This window comes from Heptranchias perlo, chromosome 10 (assembly GCF_035084215.1).
Source record: "Heptranchias perlo isolate sHepPer1 chromosome 10, sHepPer1.hap1, whole genome shotgun sequence".
Taxonomy (NCBI): Eukaryota; Metazoa; Chordata; class Chondrichthyes; order Hexanchiformes; family Hexanchidae; genus Heptranchias; species Heptranchias perlo.
In genome coordinates, this window is record NC_090334.1 from 53,316,816 (window position 1) to 53,344,695 (window position 27,880).

The window sequence follows — 27,880 nt, forward strand, 5'->3', positions numbered from 1 at the left end:
AGAGCCGGCACGGACTCGGTGGGTCGAATGGCCTGCTTCTGTGCTGTAACCTTTCTATGATTCTATGATTTTAACCCTATCTGCATATCATTCTCTGTAAAATCCTTTTCCTCTCATTCACTTATTCTCTCACACTCATTCTCTCACACAGTCTCACTCACTGATTCATACTCTCACTCATTCTCTCCCATTCACTCTCATATTCACTCACTCACACTCATTTTCTTGCACTCTGACACTCACACTCTCACTCAGTAAACTCACCCCCTTTAGAATCATAGAATCATAGAATGGTTACGACACAGAAGGAGGCAATTCGGCCCATCGAACTCATGCCGGGTCTTTGTAAGAGCAATCCAGTTAGTCCGATTCCCCCGCTCTTTCCCCATAGCCCTGCAATTTCTTTCCTTCAAGTATTTATCCAATTCCTTTTTGAAAGCCACGATTGAATCTGCTTACACTACCCTTTCAGGCAGCGCGTTCCAGATCATAACTACTTGCTGCGTAAAAAGGTTTTTCCTCATGTCGCCTTTGGTTCTTTTGCCAATCAATTTAAATCTGTGTCCTCTGGTTCTTGACCCTTCCGCCAATGGGAACAGTTTCTCTTTATTTACTTTATCTAAACAGGAGAGGGAACTATACCCTGACTTTAGGGTGCGAGGGGATGTTACTCTTTTCCATTTTCTCTCTCTCTGTCTCTCTGTCATGACCCCACTCACCGACTTTATTCCACTCTCCCCTTGCATTTTCTGTCCAGAGACAGACCCCTACACTCACTCGCAGCAAAGTATCAGCAGCCCTAAAGTGAAAGTCTGTCCTCGGAATCAGCACCTGAAGTTCAGCCCAGACCTGAAGACTGGAGCTCCCACCTGGGGACAGACTCACACTGGGACCGAGTGCCTGTGATTCTTTATCCTTTACCAGATGCAAATAATTTTTTTTAACAATATAAAAGCGATTTGCCTATTTAATATATGACATTGAACCAGCAGAAAAATTAAATAACCCTCCTGGTTGTGCTTGGTGCTAGATTGCACATCAGCATGTCATGTGGAGCGTAGTTGGTTTCCTTTCACTGGATCCGCTCGTGGTCTCTGAATGGCTCGGGGTCCCGGTCAATTGAATGGGCTGTATGGCTCTATCGCCACCCCTTAATGGTGCACAGTCCTGGCGGTACAAATCAGACCACCGTGAGGGAGATCTCCCAATTGTGCTACTTCATCATTTTTATTTGCAACTGAAGAGAAAATACTGCACAAATATGGTAGGGATATGGAATCATTTTTGTGTTTCTGTATTTTTGATTTTTTTTCTAATAATTTGTGATAAGGGGCCCTTTAATTCTAAGTTTGTTTGGTCATTCATTGTAGTTTATTGCCTCAGTTTTTGTCTTGGACACCGAAGGTTGGTGACTTGTATCGGGGCATTCCTCGACAGGCACCAGTAGCTCACTGATACCTCACCCAAGTGGCCATTGCCACTTGAGTCTGTTCTCCATGTTAGTCAGGTGCAGTAAAATCAAACTGGCATAATCAGCAACACTTTTATATGCAGAAAACTAGATTTGCCTACATTGGTAATTTTGTCCTATTCAAGAACAGGGAAGATTGCACAAGACTTTGGGAACAAACCTGAATTGCGTTAATCATGTTTCAATCAAGTTTTTCTATGAATAGCTCACCCTTAGGTGTCAGCTGTGGCTCAGTGGCAGCACTCTTGCCTCTGAGTCAGAAAGCAGTGAGTTCAAGTCCCACTCCAGGGATTTGAATACAAAATCTAGGCTGACACTTCAATGCAGTACTGAAGGTGTGCTGCACTGTCAGACGAGACATTAAACCAAGGCCCCATCTGCCCTCTCAGGTGGACGTAAAATATCCCATGGCACTATCCCAAGGCAGTTCTCTTTGGTGTCCTGGCCAATATTTATCCCTCAACCAACATCACTATAACAGATTATCTGGTTATTATCACATTGCTGTTTGTGGGACCTTACTGTGGGCGAATTGGTTGCTGCATTTCCTACATTACAACAGTAACTACACTTGAAAAGTACTTCATTGGCTGTAAAGCGCTTTGGGACATCCTGAGGTGGTAAAAGGCGCTATACAAATGTAAATCTTTTTTTCTTTGGCGCAAATAATAGTTGGGGGGGGGGCAGTACTACTCATCTCTAGTAGTGATTTGCCTTCACTTAGTTCTATTTTTTTCTGTATCTTCCTCCCCCCTGAAAGTGCTGGGGTATAGTTTTACAGGTGACAGTACCTCTCCTAAACGGGCAATCTTCACGTGGGCCTAGACAGCGAGTGTTGGCCGATTATTCATCTGTAGTGGGTATCAGAATTGAGCCTGATCTTATCTTTCCCCAATATCCGTGAATATATGTATTTTGGAAGGGGATCACTGAATATCAATCAATAGAGGCTGATATCCACCCGTGGCCCCCGAGCCAGAGGGGCAGAGGATATGTGTAGCACTCACGCGTAAAGAATGGCGCCCGGGGCAAGGTACTAGAGGGCACCTGATGCCTGTGGAAACTTAACCCCTCAAGTGGTCAGGGAGGGAAGCAGGGAAAGTTTGACCAAAATAAAAAACTTTGTGTGGTATACCGGTGCTAGATTTTATTGAACCAAATTGAACTTTAAAAAAAAAGGTTCATTTTAAATTGATGATCTGCATCTGGCAGCAGGTTCAAAATAATTTCTGGAAAGGAACAAGGAACAAAATGTTTTTATGTGAAACCCACAGCCCATGTAGGGGCAGTGGAGTTGGGCAAAGGAATAAACTTTGACCTTGGCCTGCAGAGCCTGGATAAAATGAGGTTATAAATGGAACATGAGAAATTGGCAGCGTTGAGTTTCTCATTGTACATTATCGGACAAAAGCACCTCTGTTGTCCACTGCAAGGGGCAGTGTGTTGAGAATGGATCTGCATGAAGTGTCAGAAAGTTGGCATCTCTACACAGTACTGTGTGGAGAGGGAAGGACTGTTGGAATTTTTGCATATCCCACATATATTAATATAAAGCATGAGAACAATACCAATGCATTTAATACATATTAAAACCGTGATTCTTTTTTTCAAATTCCTCTTTTTAAGATATTCTCTAATTGTTTGGGTCTCTTTGCACCAAATACCAACCTGAGGGAGTGGAGAGGCTTCCAGGCCTTTTGGTCAATGTCATTGTGAAATCAGTCACTAGCAACTGTACAAGAGCAGCTGAGAATAATGCGTCCCTCATTCCCAACGCCCCTGCTCAAACATGGGGAAGTGCTCAGCTTCCACTTGGCATATCCTCAAAGTGCACAGCTGAGACTGAGAGCTCAGTGTGTGGAGAGTGCTGGAAGTCCTGCCACTCCAGGGCACAGCATGTTAGGTCTCCAATACACCTCAGTGCAAAGCGAACTTTGTACACCCTTTGACATAGTAAACGTAGTTTGTGGTTTTCAAGTTTTCTGAAAATCTCTTGGTGCAGAATGTTCTGAAGTAGAAAGTGCCACAGTTCACTTTTTTAGTAACCATTTAATGAAATATTGACCAAACTTTGATTTTAGATCATGGCTGCTCCCATTATTTTGGTAGTGAAATTTGGAACGTTGCAGTCTGAACAATATGTTTCTGTTAGTTTTGTTAAAACCTGTTTTGGTTTCTGGTGTTTTTATTTTGTCATTTTAATTTATATTCAGTAATAAATGCAGAGAAAATGAAATGCTAGCATTGTTTATTTTGTATCCTAGCATGAAATGAAGGCGTGATTCATTCATTATATATAGAAGAAAAATGATCTATTCTGGGCTTTTACTGATTTACATGAAAACCCCATAATGTATATGGTAGTGGAGCAGAATTACCATCAAGATTAGGTCCAGAAACAAATGAGGCTAAAAATGGTGGAATATGATGAGTCAGCATCATCACTGTTATCATTGGATTTTTTTTGCTTACAAGTAAGAAAAGCCTTATTAAATAATCCATTATGATGAGATCATTGCCATCAATGTCACCATGTCAGTCCTTGCTCTTACTTCATGGTGTGTTGTATTGACACTGAATTGTGGTAAAAGGATTGAGTGTCTGAATAGAACTGTTTAACCTGACTTCATTTCTGATTAAATACCTCATACAACAATGCTCTTTGTATTCCATCAGAATTGCCCCCCCCCCCCCCACCGCCCCGATAAGTGCTCTATTCGGCACTTTAGATAATGTGAAATGTTCCAATCCAGCTCATTTTACAGTAACAGAGAATGTGGGGCAGCAGGGGTAGCAGTATTTACCATCAGTGCTAGATTGCTGCCATTAGTTAATGCACCACTGTAGTGACAAGCAGTGATAAATATGAAGTACCTTTAGCCCACATGCATGGTTCTGGCAGAAGACTTCAACATCTTGCTGCAGCCACCTTAAAATAACAATATGTTTTGAGTCAAATTTATGTGGCAAACATTTAAAGAAATAATTCATAATTCACAACAAATATACATTCCCTTGAGGAATAAAAGCTCCATGGGAAAAATGATCCAACCATGGCTAACGAGAGAAGTTAAGGATAGTATTAGATTAAAAGAAGGTGCTTACAATGTTGCCAAAAAGAGTAGTAAGCCTGAGGATTGGGAGGGTTTTCGAAATCAGCAAAGGATGACCAAGAAATTGATAAAGAGGGAGAAAATTGAATGAGAGTAAACTAGCAAGAAATATAAAAACAGATTGTAAGAGCGTCTACAAGTATGTAAAAAGGAAGAGATTAGCAAAAGTAAATGTGGGTCCCTTAGAGGCTGAGACAGGAGAAATTATAATGGGGAATAAGGAAATGGCAGAGATGTTAAACAAATATTTTGTATCTGTCTTCACAGTAGAAGACACAAAAAACTTATCAGAAATACCAGGGAACCAAGGGTCTAATGAGTGTGAGGAACTTAAAGTCATTAAGATTAGTAAAGAAAAAGTACTGGAGGAATTAATGGGACTAAAAGCCAACAAATCCCCTGGATCTGATGGCCTACATCCTAGGGTTTCAAAAGAGGTGGCTGCAGAGATAGTGGATGCATTGATTTTGATCTTCCAAAATTCCTTAGATTCTAGAATGGTTCCCGTGGATTGGAAGGTAGAAAATGTAATACCGCCGTTCAAGAAAGGAGGGAGAGAGAAAACAGGGAACTATAGGCCAGTTAGCCTGGCATCAGTAGTAGGGAAAATGCTATTATTAAGGACGTAGTAACAGGGCACTTAGAAAATCATTATATGATTAGGTAGAGTCAACACGGTTTTATGAAAGGGAAATCGTGTTTGGAAAATCTATTGGAGTTTTTTGAGGATGTAGATAAAGAGGAACCAGTGGATGTAGTATATTTGGATTTTCAAAAGGCATTCAATAAGGTGCTACACAAGAGGTTGGTACATAAGATTAGGGCTCATGGGATTGGGGGTAATATATTAGCATGGATTGAGGATTGGTTATGACAGAAAACAGAGAGTAGGCATAAATGGGTCATTTTCGGATTGGCAGATTGTAACTAGTGGGATGCCGCAAGGATCAGTGCTTGGACCTCAGTTGTTAACAATCTATATCAATGACTTAGATGAGGAGACCAAGTGTAATGTATCCAAGTATGCTGATGATACAAAGCTAAGTGGGAAAATAAGCTGCGAGAAGTGTGCAAAGAGGCTGTAAAGGGATATAGACTGGTTAAGTGAGTGGGCGAGAATGTGGCAGATGGAGTATAATGTGGGGAAATGTGAAATCATTCACTTTGGTAGGAAGAATAGAAAAGCAGAATATTTTTTAAAAGTTGATAGTCTGAGGGATTTGGGTGTCCTTGTACATTAATCACAGAAAGCTAACATGCAGGTACAGCAAGCAATTAGAAAGGCAAATGGTATGTTAGCCTTTATTGCAAGGGGGTTGGAGTAAAAGAGTAAGGAGGTCTTGCTGCAATTATGTAGGGCTCTGGTGAGACCACACCTGGAGTACTGTGTACAGTTTTGGTCTCCTTACCTAAGGAAGGATATACTTCCCTTAGAGGGGATGCAACAAAGGTTCACTAGACAGAACGTAGACTGTGGGAAGAGAGCGGGTTATCAGTGGGTAAGTCCCCCGGGTGATTTTAACTGCCCACCCACCCGGTTTCCGCCAAGCGGGCAGGGTTAAAACAGCCATAGTTTTCCTCTCCTACCAGTGGTGTCATCCCTAAAGCAAGTTGAGTTTTCACCTGGAGTTTTGAATAATTGTGTAAATGAACTTAGATCAGAGAATTGGGGGCTATTTGCACCATGATTTAGGTGGGTCTTAAAGCAGTGCAAGTCAACTGAATCACTGTTTTGTACTCATACATTGTAAATCCTTGCTGAGACCTCACACAGCTGCTATCTTGACCTCAAGTTAAAATCTATCATGATTGATCATTTCACTGAGACTGCAGGACAAGTGAGAGAAGAAGTATCAGAATCCATTTGAATGCAGAAATCCATTCAAGCTCCTTCATGTGGCCAAGGAGGTATCAATGTTGAAACAGGATTTAGTCAACATTACACATAGTCCACTCACACACCACATGCAAAAACTGCTATTTCTGATGTTTCAAGTTGTACTTACAAAATGGCTAGTCAGATTTGTGGAGCTACATTACATGTAATGGAAAGGAAGTGTAAATTTAGATAAAATTTGGTGGCGATTCTGCAGGCATCCATATGCTAATATATTCCCTTTAATTGAACAAGAAACTGCATTTCACTGCCCTGTAACTGTAACATCTGGAGATCTTGTCTAGTTAGAATGTTCATTAACCACTAGTGGGATGCCACAAGGATCAGTGTTTGGGCTTCAGTTGTTTACAATCTATATCAATGACTTAGATGAGGGGACCGAGTGTAATGTATCCAAGTTGGCTGACGCTACAAAGCTATGTGGGAAAGTAAGCTGCGAGAAGGATGCAAAGAGGCTGTAAAGGGATATAGACAGGTTAAGTGAGTGGGCGAGAATGCATTAATCTGGAATACTGAAACATAAGCCATTTCTGATGAAAATATTCTTTTATGCAATGATATTCACTTCAGCTTTGATGTTATTGGCACTTTAAAGCACTCAATCTAAAAGAAATCAGCGTGTAGCAACCTACTTTTACTAATTACATGAGTTGAAAAGGAGCTACTGATAGATGTGCCATGAGGACATTCTGCATTTGAACTGGTTTACTCAATTCATAAATTCATAAAATTATGTATTTACATTAAGGAAACGGTGTGTGAACAGAAAGGTTGTAGCATAGAGGTTCATTAGTTATGCTGAGGTCCTGTATACAAGAAAAAAAACCTGAGGCCTCCTACTTTGTAAGAAAATTACAGATAATGGAGGTTATTATCTTAATTCCCCCATCCAGAAGACCTTAAAGTATCCCCATTTTAGCATCCAATTGTTATGTTAGATGATTCCAGGGTTTTCACCTTCACTACTCTATCTGAAAGTCCACATTGATCACCCTTTGTGTGAAGAAGAATTTTTTGATTTCAGTTCTGAATTTGCCTTTTACAAATTTGTCTGGATTTACCCTTTTCCATATCAGTTATTATCTTGTATATCTCTGTCAGATTAGCGCTCGGCATCTTTCACAGATAAAAAGCCCAGGTTTGTCCAATCTTTTGTCATAACTCAGACCTTTGTCACTAGAGATCAGCCTCATGCTGTTCTCTTCACTGCCTCTAGTGTTAGAATGTCTCCTTTGTGAACAGAATGATCTGACTGGAGCACTGTGCAGTTTGATCGTTGCTTCCTCTACTGTTTTGACTACATTCTATTGGATTTTTTGATTGTTGCTCTGCGTTGGTTCGACATGTTTAGCATCAAGTCCTCTAAATCTTCTGGATCAGAAGATCACAAGTTAATTGCAGATGAGGAAGGCTATATAGCCATCTTAAATCATCTATCCAGAGAGATCCTAATGTCTCCCTATTGTAGCATTCAATTGTTTCCTAAAATTATTTTAGAGTTATTGTCTCCACCACTATATCTGGAAATTTATTCAACATATTGATCACTCTTTGTGTGATGAAAAATTTCATGATATCGGTCCTGAAATTACCTTTCCTTAGTTTGAACCTACGTCCCCTTTGAAGTAATGTTGCGAGTTAACTTTTTCAATACATGTAACAATCTTGTATAGCCCTATAAGATCATCTCTCAGATGCCTCCTTTCCAGGCAGAAAAGGTCAATTTATCCAGTCTTTCTTCATAACTCAGACCCCTGACACCGGGGATCAGTCTCATGGCTCTTCTTTGCGCTGCCTCCAACGCATGAATGTCTCTCTTGTTTCTTGGTGACCAGAACTGCGGTCTAACCTGAGCTGTATACAATTTTATCATTACCTCCTCTGAATTATGTAGTTCAACATCCCATTACCTTTGTTGATTGCTCTTCTGCACTGTTTGGAGATGTTTAGCATTGAGTCTATTACAACTCCTAGATCTCTTTCAGCTTCACCCGTACCTATGTCAACACCATTAATGGAGTATGTGTGTTGTTTATTTCTCCTCCATATCTCACTCTACACTTGTCTGCATTAAATTTCACTTGCCATTGTTCTCCCAGCTTGCATATTTTTGTCCAACTCATTCTGGAATTTCTGAGCTGCCTCTTCTGATTTCACTGCTCATCCTAGTTTGGTATCACTGAACATTTGATCACTTTGCATTAGGTTTCTGAATGCAGGTCATTTATGTAAATTAGAAACAGAAATGGCTCCTGCACTGAGTCTTGAGATACCCCACTCAGTACTCTCCCCCCAACTCTGAGCGAGTACTCCTTGTTTCCTACCCTTCAGTTAGATTCTTGTCCATTCCCAAGATTTACCCTGAATCCCCACAGATTTAAGGTTACTTAATAGCCTTTTGTATAGAACTTTATCAAAACCCTTTTGGTGGTCAAGGTAGACCACAGCCCACCTGGGATGTCACTTCCTTAAAGAAATCAAGGAGATTGGTCATGCAGGATCTTCCCATTCTGAATCCATGCTGACTGCTGTTAACTAGGTTATTATTGTAGAGATGATTCTCAATTTTACTCCTGATAATCAGTTCTTTTTATTCATGAAATGGAAATAAGATTAATGGGTCTATAGTTGCCCGTGTCTACATTATTACCCATTTTGAATATCATTTATTCCTGGGGATTTATTTGTTTTGAGCCCATTTAGCCCATCTGGGACTTCCACCTAGTTTACTCTGAAGTCAATGATTTTACTCTGTTTTTTTAATTCATTCATGGGATGTGGGCGTCGCTGGCAAGGCCAGCATTTATTACCCATCCCTAATTGCCCTTGAGAAGGTGGTGGTGAGCCGTGTTTGGAACAGGCACATTGCTTACGTCTTGCCTTGTGAATACTCAGAGGAAATAGTTATTCAGAATATTTACTAGTTTGTGCTCATCCTCAGTTTCAAGCCCATTTGAACCTTTTATGGTTTGCACCTCTTACTGGCCTCTTGCAGTTGTTTTAAACTGCAAATTCAAGCAACTCTTTTCACACCACTGAAGCTTAAAGTGAAATTATTATTTGAAGATTCGCAAAACAATGGCTGAGGTGATCTTAACAGCACCCAATTCATATTAATATTGTGCCATTACTCTTTGTACGTGATTTCAATGCAACATCATAACATCACTATTTCACACTCTCATGGCCAAGCCTGCACATCGACAGTGCAACCAGTTCATGGTAAGACTGGTTGCACATTACAAGTAAATGTGGGAGAACGGCTCAGTTAGTTCACTCTGCAATATGAGCAACTTTAATGGCTGTGAGTTTTTCTCAGATTTTCTCACCCGTTTGGTTTGAAAAGTTGAACATTACGATGAATAACGGTGAAAATTGCTGGAACAAAAGACAATGGGAGGAAGCACTTCTCCATCATCCCAATTCATCTTCAAGTGTCATAATACTCTACAATAGGACATCACCGGCATCTCCACATCACTCTACAATAGGACAGAGAAGCCCCTTGGATACAAGAAACAGTCATTGGGGAAACGGAACACTAATTTCAAGAAGAGACAAATAGAAATTTAGCTTGTAGTGTTTGGATTTATCAGATTTTCAGAGAGCATCCCTGGAGAATATCAAAATATCTAATCTAATATCTAAATAACCAACAACATAACTCCCACTGTAGTGGTTCTAAAGTGAAAAATTAAAAGTCACAAAAACAATGGAGAGAGATTTCTCTGAATTATTTCCCAGTACGCTGTGCAGGCTGTTTGTATATTGGAGGGACAGAGACAACTGTTTCACATCACTGAGCCAGGTAATGGAAGTGCTTGACTAATGAAATCATATGCTATATTGTAAAATGGCCATTTCTAGCATGGAGCAGGGGACTGCTTGTGTGCTTGGAGATAGGTCAGTTTTACATTAAAGCATTGGTGAAGTTTTATTTTACAATTGTGATAGCAGAGTATTTGAGATAAGATTTAGTAATTTTTCAATAGATTGCCTGGACGATCTCTTTGACAGCTTAAAGCTACAGTATCTGTCTATCTGAGGATTCATTTGTTTTGCTAACAGGGAGGATATTTTGACAAAGTGTACTGCTAGTTAATTGCAAAATAGATTCCGAGGCAATTCAAACATTAAAGATACCTGTTAACTCAGCTAATAGTCAGTGTATCTTTACACTGAACCTCATGTGATGCAGCCTTCCCGCAGGCAGCCATTAACAATGATACAGTACTCAGAAAGTACTTTATACTCGTACAACAAAATAGGGGGGATTCAGTGTTTGGAATAGTACCATTAAATAACACAGCAGGCTTGAAATGTTTGAATGATGTAAGACTTTAACTTTTTGTTCCCTGTTGCTTAAAAGCTGCTATTTTCAGCTGTATATTCAAAACAAATCAACAGAAGTAGAATGAAAAAAATCAAATGAGTATTCAAGTTATTCATGATCCTTAAAAAGGAGTCCTGAGTGAGAATTCTTCTTTAAGAATACTGGGTGCCAACTTTTGCACACTACGGCCTGAGGGCAGTTTAGTGTCAGTGTGAATAATATCTGAACCAGGGCTGTTGGAACATGCATCGGGCTATGAGGAATCATTACCTCACTTACTGATACCTGGTGTTATTTCTCAAAGCCTTTCTCTACTGCACTATCCACCAGGATAATATTTGAGCTATTTAATTTGTTGTCATCCATTTATAGACACTTTTATACTTTTGCTTGTTTAGGTTGGATTGCAGGCTCTATGCACCGACTCCCTGCACTTGCACTGCTAAATCCAACTCTCTTATACCAATCAGAGAATCATAAACCCCGTTTTTTGTGGGTCTGCGATAATAGAACCAGATTTAGCAGGGTAAAGGTGGGGAGATTTCAGTATCCCGCGATCTAAACTAAACTAGTGCAAGTATTATAATTGTAGGTAATGCGACTCCACACATGTAATAGTTAATTTTCAATGCCAGAGAAGTTGATAGGCAGTAATTAACACTTATCACCATGTTAAAGGGGTACTTAGACTTGAAATGACAAATTTAGTTTGTATCTATCGCGCAAATACAGCAGCTTAACGCCATTCAAGGCATTTCATTGGTGAGGCAGACAGTGAGATGCCGATTTTGCGAAGCTAACGGCGGAGCGGTGCAACTCAGACAGCAACTTTTGGATATCCACTCCCTGTCCTCTTTTGGACTTGGCAAAAGATGGTAACCCTAGACACCATGAGCACTCAAAGTCAATCAATCCTCCTTTTGAGCCATTATATCAGTAACACATGCTGTTTCCCACATTGCTTGAGTAAAAGCTATGGCTGTTGGGGAACAAAGCAGAATTTTTACCATTAAAAGGATGTGGGCTAACTAAAAATAAATGATGTTTGCTGTAACTCAAAGACAAGAACTATTTTATAGTAGCTGGGTCTCCTCATTTTCCACAGCGACTGCAGGAAGAGCCAGTTCTAGTTCCTTCAGTTATTCAGGTATGTGAAAGCAGTGTTCACACAATGTACATCTATTTTCACATTCAGTGATGCCTGAATCATTGTCATAATAATTACCCAGAGCATTTAAAACAGAAGAGGCAGTTTTGAAGTGACAGATGTGTTTGACTCTACCTCTGCGTTTCTTACATGGGCCAGTCAGACCATTCACTGAAATGTGCACTGACATCCTGTGGAGGTATTTTACAGAAACCGTCAACTATCTCTGACAGTAGAGACAACTTGCATAATGTTGTCTTCTTGGTGTTCGTCGAGCTCATGATCAATTGTTTTACTCTGTGAAATGCCATCGGCGATGGCTAGCAACAAACAAAAAATGTATTTTCCATTTTAATTTTCTTTTCAAGGCAAGAGCAAAGCAATAAATTGAATGTAGAAGGGTTAATGGTGGTTGGGGGGGGAGGGTTAATGATTAATGGCAGTATTTTCTCAGTCACCCTTAACTTTCCTAAAATGAACAATACAGTGGTGTCCTCTTACTGTCATCTTCAGTTTGCCAAGGAAACAGAAGTAACAATAACAGCCTTTCCCTTTGACAGGGTGAACTATGCAAAAATGAAGTAAATGAAAATCACATTAAATTAACTGTAAATTAATATAGTGACTATTATGAGAGGTTTGTGAGTTTTTAAATTTATCTAATTGTTAATATATTTTTTCCCTTTCATCATTCAAGGTGCTAGCTCCTTGCTGGGTGATGCAGTATTTTCATGGGCACCAGCCATCGTGTGTGAGCTTGATTAGAGAATGTCAGTCGGGTATTTAACCATGGGGGCCTCATAGCCAAGTCCTCACCTGTTCTCACCTGTTGTCTACATACGCTACATTTTCTAAGAGTCAGCACAAGATAGTTATCAGATTGGGAATTTTGGCTCATTTTTCCCAAGCACCTCAAGTTGTTCCACCCCTCTCACCTCTCCTTTAAAATCCTGTTCTCTACTGCCCCCCAAGCTCCACCCTGAGTTTCTCACCAAGATATCCTCACTCCTTTCCTCCCTCAGCATCTGCACTGAGCAATTTCTCATCCTCGACGATTTCAACCCTCATTTCAATCACCTTGTCCTTTCTCCTCTGGGTTCACTGCCCTCCTGTCCTCCCTTAACCTCTCGCTACATATAAAATCTTCTACCCATATTCACAGCGACCCCCTTGACCTTGCCATTTCATATGGCCTCTCTAGTTCCATCATCTCAATCACAGGCAAGGCGAACACTTCCTTGTATCCCTCACCAATCACATCCCCTTCCCCCTTCCAACCCCACTTCCTTCTGCATCTGCCCCTGGAAAAAAATCTCCCCCAAGTCACTTACAACGACACTTTCAAACTCCTAATTGTCTATCCTTTGGCCTTCCATTAGCCACAATACTTCTGCAGCTACCGATCTGCTCAATCAAACCCTCACCTCCACCTTCAGTGCTCTTGTACCCAGTAAAACTCTTACTGTCGCCCACCTGGTCATTCTCCCTGGTATGGCCCCAATCTTTGTTCCTTTTAAGTTCACGGGACGCAGACTTGAACGTATATGGCGCACAACTGGTTTAGCCATTCATTGCCATATCTGACTGGACCACATCAAGCACTGCTGCCCTCTGCCAAACTGTTCACTACTCCAGGATCATCCTGGAATGCAAAGATAATCCCCGGCTTCTTTTTTTCACTACTAACCATTTCCTTAAACCCCTCTCCCCGGACCCCTCCACCCTCACCTCCAACAACAAGTGCTAGGAGCTCATGTGACTTCTTTGTCACTGAGATTGAGACTACCTATTCACCCGCCTCTGCTGCTTCCCTCCCTTCTCCTGCTGGAGCCCTGAACTTGCATCTTTCTCTAGTTTCTCTCCTACCTCTCCTCATGTCCTCTCTGACCTCAGCTTGTCCATGAGACCCACCTCCTGCTATCTCGACCCTATTACCGCCAAAGTGCTGACCAACCAGCTTCCCTTCCTGGTCCCACGGTAGCTGATTTTGTAAATGGTTCCCCTCCTCAGGAACTGTCCCCCTCCCTTTCAAATCTGCTGTTATTACCCCTCCTCCCTCCTCAAAAATGGCAACCTTGACCCCTCTGTCCTTGCAAACTTTCATCCCATCTCCAACCTCCCTTTCCTCTCCAAAGTCCTTGTCGCCTTCCAAATCTGCGCCCATTTTTCTCCCAACTCCATGTTTCAATCTCTTTAATCAGGTTTCTGTCCTTGTCCCAGCACTAAAATGGCCCCAATCAATGTCACAAAGACATCCTCTATGACTGTGACCATGGTGCCAGTGCTGCCAGTTAACTACATTCAAATTCCATCCTGATGACATCAAATAGATGTTCATGCAATTTCCCAGTGTTTACAATGGCATTAGCACCCAGTCATCTACACACCCATCTAAAATGGGCGTCTGGGGATACCAGGCAGGTCAGATTGCAGAACAGACAGACTTTGCCCACCTAACAGTACCCTTTCGCCGACATTTACAGGCAGAGGCATTTATCTGGTCACTCATTCATTTAATTTTTGCTGTGTGCAAAGTGGCAATCTTGTTTGTCTACTTAACAACACTGCTTTCACTTAGAAAAAAAGTAACACATTGGTTGTAAAGAATGTGAAGATGTCCTGAGAGCATGATAGTGCAATTCACTGGAATGTGATTTGCTGCGACACTTCATTTCTCGCAATGATCAGCAGAACCACCTTTCTTGCAGGGTGGAAACTGATTTCTGGCAACAAATAGCCATGACTGACGAGGTCTTCAAGTGTCTTAGAATAGAATAGAAAAATACATCGGAACATAGGAATAAGGAGTAGGCCATTCAGCCCCTTGAGTCTGCTCCGCCATTCCATTAGATCGTGGCTGATCTGTACCTCGACTTGCCGTTGCTCCATACCCCTTGATGCCCAACAAAAATCTATCGACCTCAGTCATGAAAATTTCAATTGACCTAGAATCTACAGCCTTTTGGGAGAGCGAGTTCTAGATTTCCACTACCCTTTAAGTGAAATAGTGCTTCCTGATTTCACCCCTAAATGGCCTAGCTCTAATTTTAACATTACACCCCCTTGTTCTGAATTTGTCCACCAGAGGAAATAGTTTCTCTAATCTACCCTATTGAATCCCTTTATCATTTTAAACAATTCATTAGATCACCCCTCAACCTTCTAAACTCAAGGGAATACAAGCCAAGTTTATGCAACCTATCCTTGTAATTTAAGCGCTTGTATCATTCTGGTGAATCTATAATGTACCCATTCCAAATGCAATGTATCTCTCCTGAGCTTCGGTACCCAAAACTGAACACAGTACTCCAGATGGGGTCTGATCAAGGCTCTGTGCAACAAGCATCACTTCCTCACTCTTGAATTCCAACCCCCTTGAGAAAAGGCCAACATTCCATTAGCCTTTTTAAATACCCTCTGTACCTGTGCACTAGCTTTTAGTGATTTGTGCACATGGACACCTAAATCCTTTGGCTCCTCCACAGCTCCTAGTCTCTCATCATGAAGAAAATATTCTGATTTGTCTTTCTCAGATCCAGAGTGGATGACCTCATAATTTTCCACATTGGGCAAAACTATAGCAGATGGAGTGCAATCATTTAAACTGTCTTTGTCCCTTTGTAACTTCCTGTTCCCATCCTCCTACCTTAGTGTCATTCTGAAAATACTTGCATTTATATAGTGCCCAATCATGTAGTCAATTGCCTCTTAGATGTCAGAGAAAGAATTAAGAATAAATGCTGATAGGTTTAGATGAAGAAGGGTGGGAGGAGGCTCATGTGGAGCATAAACGGTGGCATAGACCAGTTGGGCTGAATGGCCAGTTTTTGTGCTGTAAATTCTATGTCTCAAAGTCATGAATTGCTTTTGAAGTGCAGTGACGGTTGTCTTGTGGGAAGCCAACAGCCACTATTATGCTAGTGTTACATTTCAGATCCATCCATCCATGAGCCAGCTCCTGGCATTTACGCTGCTAAATTCGGCTCCCTTATGCAGCAACGGACTTGAAGCTCCAATTTTTTGACAGTGCAAAAACAGCTAACTCCCAGATAGTTTCGGTTCCCGATGCATCGCCTCTCACTGCCTGCTGTATTAGTGGTTTTCTTTCTCGCAGGGATTCTTTGCAATTTTAATGTTTCTTTCAATGACTCACTGGGACATTTGTTTCTTGCAGCAAATTGTCACCTGGCTCTGTTTATAGACATGGAGGCTTGGAGTTTCTTCTGCCTTTGCGTTTAGAGACAATGTAATCTGGCGCTAACCAATTACATGGTTTAAAAGATGGCGGGAGTTTGGGCTTATGTGAGTTACACGCATAACTACAACACGCCCAAGTCCCCTCGATCTTTTATGGTTGTCCATCAAACCCTCCACCCGAACGAATCTCCACCCACAAACCTAGCCACGCCACCAACTCTCAAAAATGAGTATCCCCAATTTTGCTTGTTCGGAGGGTCTCTTCACATTGCAACCAGATTTTTAGGCGCAGCAGGAAAGAAAGTCATTCTTCTGGTGTTTTATTGCAGAGACCACACGAAAGCTCCTTTGGTAGTTTAAGAATTGTGATCTTTTATTGTGAAGCTTTGTTGGAGTGGCATATTGCCACTCTGACATTCAGGCCTCTGTCGTGGGCGTTGCTGATGCCCTCTTACAAGTGTGATGCACCTGCCCCGAACATGCTAATCACACCGTCCCTGTAATAAAACCCTCATCCATGCCTTTGTCACCTTCAGACTTGACTATTCCAATATTCTACTCACCGCCACCCATCCTTCATGCTCTATAAACTTTAGAATATCCAAAACTCTGCTACCTCTATGTAACCCTATCTTACACCAAGTCCTGCTTACCCATCACTCCTGTCCTTGCTGACCTACATTGCCTCCTGGTCCTCCAACAAATCAAATTTAAGATTCTCATCCTTGTGTTTAATTCCTTCATCACTTTGTCCATCCCTATCTCTGTAACTTCCTCCAGCACGACAACCCCTCCCAAGCTCTCCACTTCTCTGACTCTGGCCTCTTGTGCACCACCCTCTCCCTTCATCCACTATTGGCGGCTGTGCCATCAGCTTTCTAAGCCCCATGCCCTGGAATTCCCTCCCTATTCCCTCTGCCTCTCCATTTCCTTCTCCTCCTTCAACATCCTCCTTAAAACCCATCTCTTTGACCAAGCTTTTTGTCACCCCTCATTGTATCTCCTTCTTAAGCTTAACATCCATTTTTTTGTCTGATTACCATGAGAAGCACCATGAGATGTTAAAGGCGGTATATAAATGCAAGTTGTTGTTGATATGCACGGCCACTTGAATTTTCTTCTCCCTAGGGAAAGCAGACTGAAAGAGCATTTTACCATGATGAGACACAGCTGCACATCATGAACTGATTTCACAATAAGTACAATGAACTTCTCTATGCTACTCAGTTATGAAAAGTAATAAATACACAACTTACTAAAGCCATGGTTTAGCTAAACTCCTAAAGCTAAGCTGGTCCAGACTTTTTACAGCAAAAAAAGGCTCCCATTGCTGCAGTTCGAACACAGATCACTCTGCCTCAGGCTTATCTGTCACCTGCCTGAAGTCTGTGTGTAGACAATATACTTTCCATGGTTTAATTAACCACAATGAATATTTCACCAACACTGAATGAAGACCAAGAGGACCATCTTCATTAATGGCAGAAATACTTATCAATGATACGACTAGTTCAGCTAACACACCAGCTGGGGTCTTCCCATTGTTTCAGAACTACAGCAACTTGCATGATTAAACAGTACCATCACCATTATGTTTGAAATGGGCTCTATGGTTCCCCCTATCTGAGAAACCTTGGGTGATATAGAATTAACCCCTTTCAAGCTGATCCTAGCAGTATAGACATCTTGCAAGTTAAAAATTCAGCACAGGCAATACAAGCCAAATCCAATTTGCTAACAAAGTTTGCATGTAACAGTGTCATTATTCACAGGAATTCCCTCCTCAATATTTACAGTGATTTTCCACTTGTTATTCACAGGGATTCACTCCTCATTATTCATATGGATTCACCATTTTTAATTCACAGGGAATGATCCCCTCCTTATTCACATGAGTAGTCTCACTCTTAATATTCTCTTGTCATCCTCTGAAGGCATTGACTCATGCAGTGGCATGGTTCCATGTTTGCAGAGCATTCTCTGATACCTTGCCTAAACAGTCATTCTTTATATGTGAGCGTAGACAGTAAGTGTAGAGTGACAACTCCACCATGGAAGCAATCCCAGCTGAGACTGATTCTGTTCTTACCCAATGTCCATCCATAACTTCAAGCAGGAGCCACTGGGCAGTGACAAGGGGTGGCACACATGTCTGATCTTTTTCCCTCTCTAATCCAAGCTATTCATCAATTTTTTGGATGATTCTGCATTATTTTCCTTCCACATGCCATCCAACAGCCGAGGGCATGCAGGTGGCTGCACTGAGTGGCGTATGACAGCAACATCCTAGTTTCCTTCTCTGTGGGGAAGCACGTGATCTCTGCTCTGTACCTCTTCTGACAGCTAAGATTAAAACTCAGCATGTGGGAAATTTGTGGAGGCGAGAGTTTATGAACCTGGTGTCCTGTGAATCCCTGGCAAAGCGACACAGTGCAACATCGAGTCACATGCAATTCTATCATCTTTTATCAGTTGAAAAAAAAACTGTAGTAATTATCCTAATTTAATACCAGACTGTCTATAGCAAGGCTTAGTGCTGGCCACCACTTCACATTTCATGCCCATAACAATTAAGTTATTACTTGTGATGTTTCTACTTGCTGACAGGCATGGACTCTAAAGCACAATGTTTCAAGCTCCATTCCTCTCATGGGGTTGGCCAGCTTCCAGCAAAGGGGAAAAAAAACAATGGGAACGTGAACATGTCATTTACTGCAGAGTAATGGTTACTATCCTGTGGGACATGGCACCTGACTTCAGACTGTGGGAAAATCTTTCATCTATTCACAGGGTGCCGTTGTGCATTGAGCGCTTAATTTCCAGTACAAGCAGGGAGCTAATGCAAAAAGATTATCTGAAATAAAACACCCGTACAGCTTCACTCATTCAATTAAAATCTTTCAGACATTTAATAAAGATCAAATATGGTAGCAATATCATTTTACTCGGTCATTCCAAACAACAACAACTTCAAGAACAATTTACATCTATATACAGTGAAATCCTCTCGCAGTGATTGTATGGACATAATGTTAATGTTCTAAAAATGTTCAGGTATACTGAAGGGGGGATGGGGGAAAGGATTGAACATCACATCGGATCTTTTACAGTTTAATGTTAAACTGCCACTGCCCTTTGAGAAAACAAAGACCCATTGGACTTTTTCCTTCTGGGTTCTGGTTGCACGTCAAGGGTCTAAACGTTGATTTACAATTTAACACAAGTGGCAGTTCCCAGTGCTACTACACCAGTAAGAACTTGCATTTATACAGTGCATTAACATAATAAAATATCCTAAAGCACTTCAAAGACTTGAGAACAGATATTAAGCAGTGAAGGGAGAAGAGTTAAAAGAGATAACTGAAGACATGGTCAAAGAGATAGGCTTTGAGGAGGATTTTGAAAGAGGGGAGAAAGACTTGGGGAGAACATTCCAGAATATGGGGCTAAGACGGCTTGAGACTCTGCAATTAAATGTGAAATGAGAGGTGTGGTGATGCAAATGCAGCCTGAGGTGCAAGAGTGGAGAGTGCCACTGGCACGTAGGCTGTAGGAGGTTGTAAATTAGAATGGGGCGAGACCAAGAAGGGACTTGTAGATGAAGTAAAGGATTTTGAACTTAATAATTTTTGAGAATGGAGATTCAGTGAAAGTTGCAAGAACAAGGATGAGGGGAATGCGACTTAATGTGGGATAGAATGCAGGCGGTGGAGTTTTAGCCAAGCTGCAATTTATGCAAGGTGGAACTCAGGAGGCCAGCCACGAGAATGTTTGAATAGTCAACCTGGAGGCGACAAAGATGCGAATAAGGTTGTTGAGCTGTTCCACAGCTCTACCCACTGGCACTTCAAATATCTGAGCAATATCTGCTCAAAGTGCTGGCTTTTGGCTTCACAGCTGCTCCGCAAAGCATCATGGGATCGACGCCGTCAAATTTGGTTTATAATTTTGGGACTTGTCAATCACTATAACCAGAATCCTTAAATAAATGAAGGCCTCAAAGTGTTTTATAAGGTAGAAAAATGAACATCAAGCAGGAGAAAGTGAGAATTTGGGGAGAGGAAATTCAAAGCACAGTCAAAGGGATGGATTTTTGATACCTTTTTTTGAAGGCAGGGAAGGAGTTAACAGGTGAAGTGGTTTTGGAAGAGTATTCTAGAGAGCCAGGTGTGGTGAATGAAAGATTGGCCTCCAATACTGGAGTAAGGGAAACGTGAAACAAGCAGTAATCTGGGGTCAGTGGGATGGAGGGTGCAGATTGAGATGAATTACTGGAGAAGATTGCTCAGAAAGGGTGGGGTAAGGCCATGGAGGAATTTGAAGGTGAGGGCAAGAATTTTGAAATTAATTTGTGAAGCACATGCCCCTGTAGAGTTTGGCAAGGAGCTTGGTGATGGGAGTGCAGGACTTTGTATGGATGAGGGCACAGGCTGCAGAGTTCTTGAGTAGTTTAATTTGTGAAGCATGGAGGTGATGAAAGTGTGTATTCAGCAATAATGGGAAAGAGGTGGGAGCATAAGTGGGCATTGTTTTAGAAATGGAAAAGTGGAGCTCAGGATGGAACAAACTGCACATCACCTGGCAGCCAAGGAGGTTGATCAATGTAAATTTAAAGAAAGCCATAAATAGTGGATATGAGCAGGCTATGATTCTGTCCATCAGCAAATAAAGGCTGCTGTCTAAAAATAGAATGGAGCAGGTCAGCAGGACTTAATGGTGTACATCAGCAGAGTAAACTGGATTTCCTTCTATGAACTGCTCTATTGTTTTTTACTTCCTGTTGCTGAAAGGTTGTCCTCTTGTCTGTATAACTCCACTGTCAGCTAACTACAGGCCCTGAGCAGCAAACACAGCACCCGTAGATTTTTATGTCTAATAATGAGATTACATAGAAGAATACATTTTTATTTCTTTGTATTAGGGATGCCATTTTGGAAAACCTGAGGAAATCCTTACTCTGGAATTGTTGACAATACATCAGGTTTTCAGTTGAACTCTCTTTTTCCTCCAATTTTCTCCACTTTGTTCTCGTCCCCTCCTTCTCTCCAGAAGGCATTGAATCCTTGCTGGGTTACAACTCCACAGGTGTCAGAACACCTTCTATGGTGCCTTTCCCAAGTGTGAGCATGGAGAACAAGTGTTAGCAAGTTATTGTACCACATAGGGCATCAAAGCTGTACTTATCTTGTACTCACAACCAAAGTCCATACATGCGCACTTCCAGCGGGGATTGGTAGATAAAGATTAGGACTGGGAACTCTGGCCAATTTCTAACTCAGCAATGGTGATGCCAATCATAATGCCCCTCCCACTGCCCGTGAGATCAGCTCAGTCAGCCCAGACTGGGATCAATGCTGGAAGCCTCCGATGGGTCAGTATGGTTCAGTTTGTAACTTTAAAGTAGGATAGCAGAATGCCGTAAGTCCATATCCCTATGGGGGACAACTTTTGCGTTGGATTTAAAATTGTTCAGATTTTCTTCAATATAAATCCTATTCCTTCATTAGTAAAAGAAAGAACAAAGCTTGCGTTGATACAGTGCCTTTAATGTCCCAAGTGCTTCACAGCTCATGAATTACGTTTGAAGTGGAGATACTGTTGTTATGTAATCCAATGCAACAGCCAATTTGCACACAGCAAGGTCCTACAAACAGAAAACAAGATGAATGACCAGTTAATCTGTATTAGGTGATGTTGATTCAGGGAAAATGTTGACTAGATATCTTTGAATAGCAGCATGGAATCTTTTATGTCCAGCTGAACAACGTGGTGGGGGGCGGGAGGGGGGGTGCAGCCTCGGTTCAAGGTTTCATCTGAAGATGACATCTCCAACAATGCTTCACTCCATCAGTACTGCACTGAAGTGTCAGTCTAGATTGCAATCTTGGCATCCTATTTGACCCTGAGATGAGCTTCCGACCACATATCTGCTCCATTACCAAGACCACCTGCTTCCACCTCCATAACAACGCCCTTCTCTGCCCCTCGGCTCATCGGCTGCTGAAACTCTCATCCATGCCTTTGTTACCTCTAGACTTGACTATTCCAATGCTCTCCTTGCCGCGCTCCCATCTTCCACCATCCATAAACTTGAGCTCATCCGAAATTCTGCTGCCCGTATTCTAACTCGCAAGTCCCGTTCACCTATCACTCTTGTGCTCACTGACCTACATTGGCTCCCGGTGTGGGAATGCCTCGATTTTAAAATTATTCTTCTTGTTTTCAAATCCCTCCATGGCCTCGCCCCTCCCTATCTCTGTAACCTCCTCCAGTTCTACAACCCTCCGAGATCTCCGTGCTCCTCCAATTCTTGCCGCTTACGCATCCCCGATTTTAATCGCTCCATCATTGGCAGCCGTGCCTTCAGCTGCCTAGGCCCTAAGCTCTGGAATTCCCTCCCTAAACCTCTCCGCCTCTCTGCCTCTTTCTCCTCCTTTAAGATGCTCCTTAAAACCTGCCTCTTTGACCAAGCTTTTGGTCACCCGCCCTAATATCTCCTTATGTGGCTCGGTGTCAAATTTTGTCTGAAAATCGCTCCTATGAAACGCCTTGGGACATTTTACTACATTAAAGGCGCTATATAAATGCAAGTTGTTGTTGATTGTGATCAGCAGGATCTACTGGTACTGTTCCACCAGTAGTGAGAGTTACAACTTCTCAATGCTAGAGTCCTCATAAAATACAAAGATCAATTGGTCACTGCAGCCATCCACATGGGTTTGTTACATATTCTATATCATGATTCAATTTAATGTACTTTACATATGCAGCATTGTTTCATCAACAGACCTTCATAAGATTTCTGATTTTCTCTCTCTCTCTCTCTGTTCTTTCTGATCTCTTCTCTCTCTCTACCCCCTCTGGATTTTTAGGGAGTTAAATTGGATAACCCCCGCAACCGGTCGTGGAGATGCAGGCAGCATGCAATGTTGGTGCTGCCTGGTTATTTACCTGATTTCTGCGAGCAGCCAGCATTACCTGCGCTGTTGAGTGGCTGCTCACCAGGGGGCCCAGATATTGCGCGAGCACCGAGCACCGCTCAAAGGCAGCCTGCACCTCTTAAAGGCAGCCTACCCTTCTTATTTGCAAAATATAATATACAGGTCCACACAGAATCTGAAGGGAGATCAGACATCGCACACGTAAAACACAGATGCAGGTCCCATCCTTACATTTACAAACTGATGAGTTATGTTAAAACATTGAATAAAGGTTGCTCACAACTACATCCCACAGCCTCCAATCTGGACACCAGACCTCACCAATCTGCCAATCTGAGTTTGTACCAAAGTTCTCTGATGATGCACTAGAGGCCTTGGTGCAAGAGATGGACAGAAGGAGGGGCATCCTATATCCTCAGGGCGGCAAGAGGCCCTCCAGATATATGCTCCCAAGGCAGTGGGAGACAGTAGAGGACAAAGTCAATGCCAGGCACATAGCACCACAAACATGGATGCAGTGCAGGAAGAAGTGCAATGCTTTGACACAAGTGGTCAAGGTGAGTGAGGTTAACTGTCAACTCCTACCAATTGCACCACTAGTTGCATCCACTGCTTCACGTACTACACCTCCCCCATCACCCACCTACCAACAAATTCTTTCAATCAGTATGAACTCTTCCAATCAGATGCTTCATCTCACCCTCACACATTACCACCATTGCAAGCCATACCCCCACAACCCACATGTCCCACACTGGCAGCTATTCAACTATGACAGGCACATTGCCCAAATATCTTGCAGGACACTCACCAACACGTGTCCCACTTTCTTGCAGGAGAAGGTGGCGCATAACAGGAGGCAGCAAGTGGCAATGGCTCCACGGAACATGAACCGGCTGTCCTTTCTCAGGATGACAACATTCCTCTCCGACCCCTGCCACTCCGCCAGTGCTGTTGCCTATCAGCTAGCCAGCCCATTCCCTGTAGAGTATTAAAACTTTATTATAGGAACATGGGAAGATAGGAGCAGGAGTAGGCCACTGAGCCACTCGAGCCAGTTCTGCCATTCAATGCGGTCACGGCTGATCAGTCACCTAACTCCATATACCCGTCTTAGCCCCATATCCCTTAATACCTTCAGTTAACAAAAATCTATCAATCTCAGATTTAAATTAACAATTGAGCTAGCATCAACTGCCGTTTGCAGAAAAGCATTCCAAACTTCTACCATCCTTTGCATGTGAATGCCTTTCCTAACTTCACTCCTGCTAGTCCTGGCTCTAATATTTAGGTAATGTCCCCTAGTCTTAGTATTCAAGCATAGGAGACCTCCAAAAACAGGTACAAATGCATCAGCAGCCAGAAGCAATAATCCAGCAACTAACCTGTAACTCCTGCATGATCCCTTTAAATAGCGCTGGTGGGGGGGATCCTCCAAGCTGTTTACGACAACACCGTTACTAAGATGGCATCTGGCGCATGTCATACTAGAAGTGCTTGCGCGCATTCCGGATGGCATTTTGGATCCATACGAGGCCGCATAGCACCTACAAAATGAGTACTACGCAGCCCAATTTATAGCCCATATTGTTTTGGGATGGAACATCCGTTCCATTGACTATGAATGGGAAAATTCCACACATTGTACACTATTATAATATAATGTAATATAATAGTTATTCAATATTCCAGAAGAAAGAAAGGGGGACAGGCTTGAGGCCTGTTTGTTTCTGGTTATCTTTTTTGTGATCGGAGCCATTTTTTTGTATGATGTCACAAACATTTCGGGCCAGTATTCCAGTTTAATTTCAGATGCTCATCGAGTGATTGGGTTACCAACAGTGTAGGTGCTGTGTGTCACACAAAGACCGTTGCCACGACAACATCTTTAGGTGCTCAAAGATCATTTGCCAATTGTATTGTTTGCAACCCACGCGCCGCCTGGCATATGAAGAGATGCAGGAGTGAGGGTAAGCACTCTGAGACTGCCAGGGCAATCAAACTGCAGGTAAAATTGTTGGCGAACATAACTACTGACGCATCTGACCTACACCACAGCTCCAATTACCTGCTAACAGAAAGGACAAAATTTGATACATGCTAACACACACATAAGCAGCTTTCTTACATTACAACAGTGACTACACTTCAAAAGTACTTCATTGGCTCCAAAGCACTTTGGGCTATCATGAGCTCGTGAAAGGTGCTATATAAATTCAAATCTTTCTTTCTTTATGTGCCAAAGAAGAGAAGTGATTTTAACACCATGTGACGCCACAGTATTGGTGCGCATTAATTTCTGGTTTGCAAGCAGCATGAGGAGCATCAAATAACATTGTGACTTTATTCCAGTTGGACAATATCCTCTGATTGTTGATATTTTGCCTGTGGATATCCAATTGAGCAGGTTTTAATTAAATATTAGAACAATCATTATACTCGATGAGCATTTGTTTTTTAACTATAATTGTAGTTTGTTTCCCACTACAAATCCGCACTTTTCTTTAATTCTGCCTCATGATTTTGGGATTGCTATTTCTTGCACTATTTTGTGCACCCTATTACATCTCAGCAGGCAATGGAGTTACAGATGGAGCCTGGTGAAAGAAGCTTGAAGTCCTGCAAAATTTTATATCTATTTTAAATTTTACAAGTTCTGGTGGATTTTTGTCAAAGGAAAACACCAAAGGTGAGTAAAGTTCAGCAGAGCTTGTTTTAGAAAGTTTAAGGTCCCTAGGTTTTCTTAGCAGTCCTCTACCCCCACCCCCTCCTCCACAAGCACCTAAGGGGTTTAAGTTTCTCTGTGAACAAAAGGAATTATAACCCCAGATTTATTGTTAAAAAAAGTAGAAACTGTGAGCATTTAGCTATGCAATTTACTCTAAAATATTTATCAAGTGCAGACCGCATGAGTGGTGTCTCTGCTAAACTTGAAGCAGCAAATAATTTATTTGTACAAAAATGTGGGAACATGACCCTTCTTGAAGGGGGTCCCAACAATCCTATCAGCAGAGCAGCAGTTTGGACCTAGATCAACCAACCTGAAGTAACAAAATGGACCTTTACTTCTGAATCATTCAAAATACCCCAGCAAAACAAACCAATTCCAACAAAATAGGCCTGATTACTACTTTGGCTCCTTTACAAATGAGCATTGATATTATAATAAAGGTTTTTTAAAATAAGTGTTTCAAAAGCCTGACAGGAGTAACAGAAATGAAAGTTATATACTCCAAAAGGAAATATAGGTGATGACCTGAACAATCCACTGTGGGTCAACTTAAATCTCAGTGCCAGATCTGCCAACATAACGAATGGAGAATGCACTGGTATACTATGCTGTACTAGACTGCGTTACTGTTGCTGAAGCTATGGGCCTCGAGAGAATTAATCTCAAGCATTAACTCTCAGATGGCTTTGCCAAGTATTGGAGCTGCTTTACCTCCTAAATACAAAGCTGCATTTTTAAGAAGGATAAAACTAAAAACAATAGGCCAGAGACAATTTGCAGGCAGTGGCTTGGGAATTAGAATGAAAAATCAGTTAAAATGTGGCTCCCTCCTTCCCCTTGCTTTTAACAATTATGAGCTACATCTTAAACTTAATTAACTTCTTTATGTCTTGAGCAACACCCTATCACAGGAGCCAAACCCCAAATATTCCCCTGGCAGTGTCTTTTAATAAATTGCAGAGCCTGCTGCTGAATGAATGGAAGTACTTAGGGAGTATTTTAGAATAAAAGTCCTTGCCTTATTGCAAGATGTTTAGTTTTCATTCAGCTGACAATGAATCCAGTTTCTACATAAATTATGAACAGTGTTGCTTTTCCCAAAGCGATCTCAGCAATCTTTAATGAAACGCTCATTCACAATCTGAAACCACCTCCATTCATCGTTGCCTGCGCTAGCTTTTCCATATGGCAGTTTTCCTGTTTGCTTAGAACACTATCAGCTGGTAGTGCCTGCTGCTGTGACAAGCTCCATGCAGATTAGCTGATGGAAATGGCTGCTTGATCATATGTTGTCTGCTGAGCTGAATGAGGCTGAGAGATTCCTGTAGATTCCCTCTTACAACTTCCTCCCTGGTCTTTGCTCAATTTCATTTCACGCCTAGTTTAGCAGCCCTCCACATCAGCTGGTTGGATGCTGCGAGATTATTGGTCGGGAATAAGTGGCTGTATTTTGAAAGGATGCTAGTCCTGTTTTTACTGGTCTAAGATTACCGTCAGGCAGGAACTAGAGACACAGTTTGGCAGTCCCTCTCTCGCGCTGTCTGAAACATTCAGCTTTCTGCTCCAGGACTGCAAGCTGCTTCCTTGTGAAATCTCTGTTTTGGGTCTGAACACGCAGCAGCGTAAAGAAGATACAGAGGGAAACACACTACACATTAAAAGAGGGACTGAACACAGGAAAGAATCTGATTGAATGGGTTGCTATGGTAACTGACACTGGCAGGGAGACCCCGGAAAACTGGATCGTGAATGGGGGACATCTCCTGTAGCAGGCAAACTAAGTAACGGAGAGACTGGAGGGAACAGGTCCAGCATGGAGGACGGGTTTTCTGGCTACAACAGCCTCTACGACACCTCCTCGCTGCTTCAGTTCTGCACTGGTAAATGATCTTAATTTCACTGTTAGTCTTTATAGAGACAAATCTAGTAAGAGGAGAATTTAGACCTGGATTATGGAGTGTTTAAAGGTTCGGGATTCCCTTTAAAGACATTATTGAAGAAAGCAAGCAAAAATGATTATCCTGATCTCAGCTAGGCCATTTTCAGTTTT

At 41.9% G+C, this 27,880-nt stretch overlaps 1 protein-coding gene across 5 annotated transcripts in view; it reads left to right on the top strand.

Moving 5' to 3' along the window:
* The window catches only part of eml1 (EMAP like 1), a 196,160-nt gene that overhangs the window by 57,450 nt on the left and 110,830 nt on the right, over positions 1-27,880 (top strand). For 2 of the 5 annotated variants that reach the window (XM_067991781.1, XM_067991782.1), the window contains exon 1: positions 27,369-27,710. The exons of 1 other annotated variant lie outside the window; for it this stretch is intronic. In XM_067991781.1, the coding sequence (XP_067847882.1) occupies positions 27,644-27,710 (67 nt within the window). In that variant the 5' untranslated portion in view covers positions 27,369-27,643. Of the gene's footprint in view, positions 1-27,368; positions 27,711-27,880 lie in introns of those variants that run through there. 2 more of the 5 variants (XM_067991783.1, XM_067991784.1) reach the window with 1 other exon arrangement.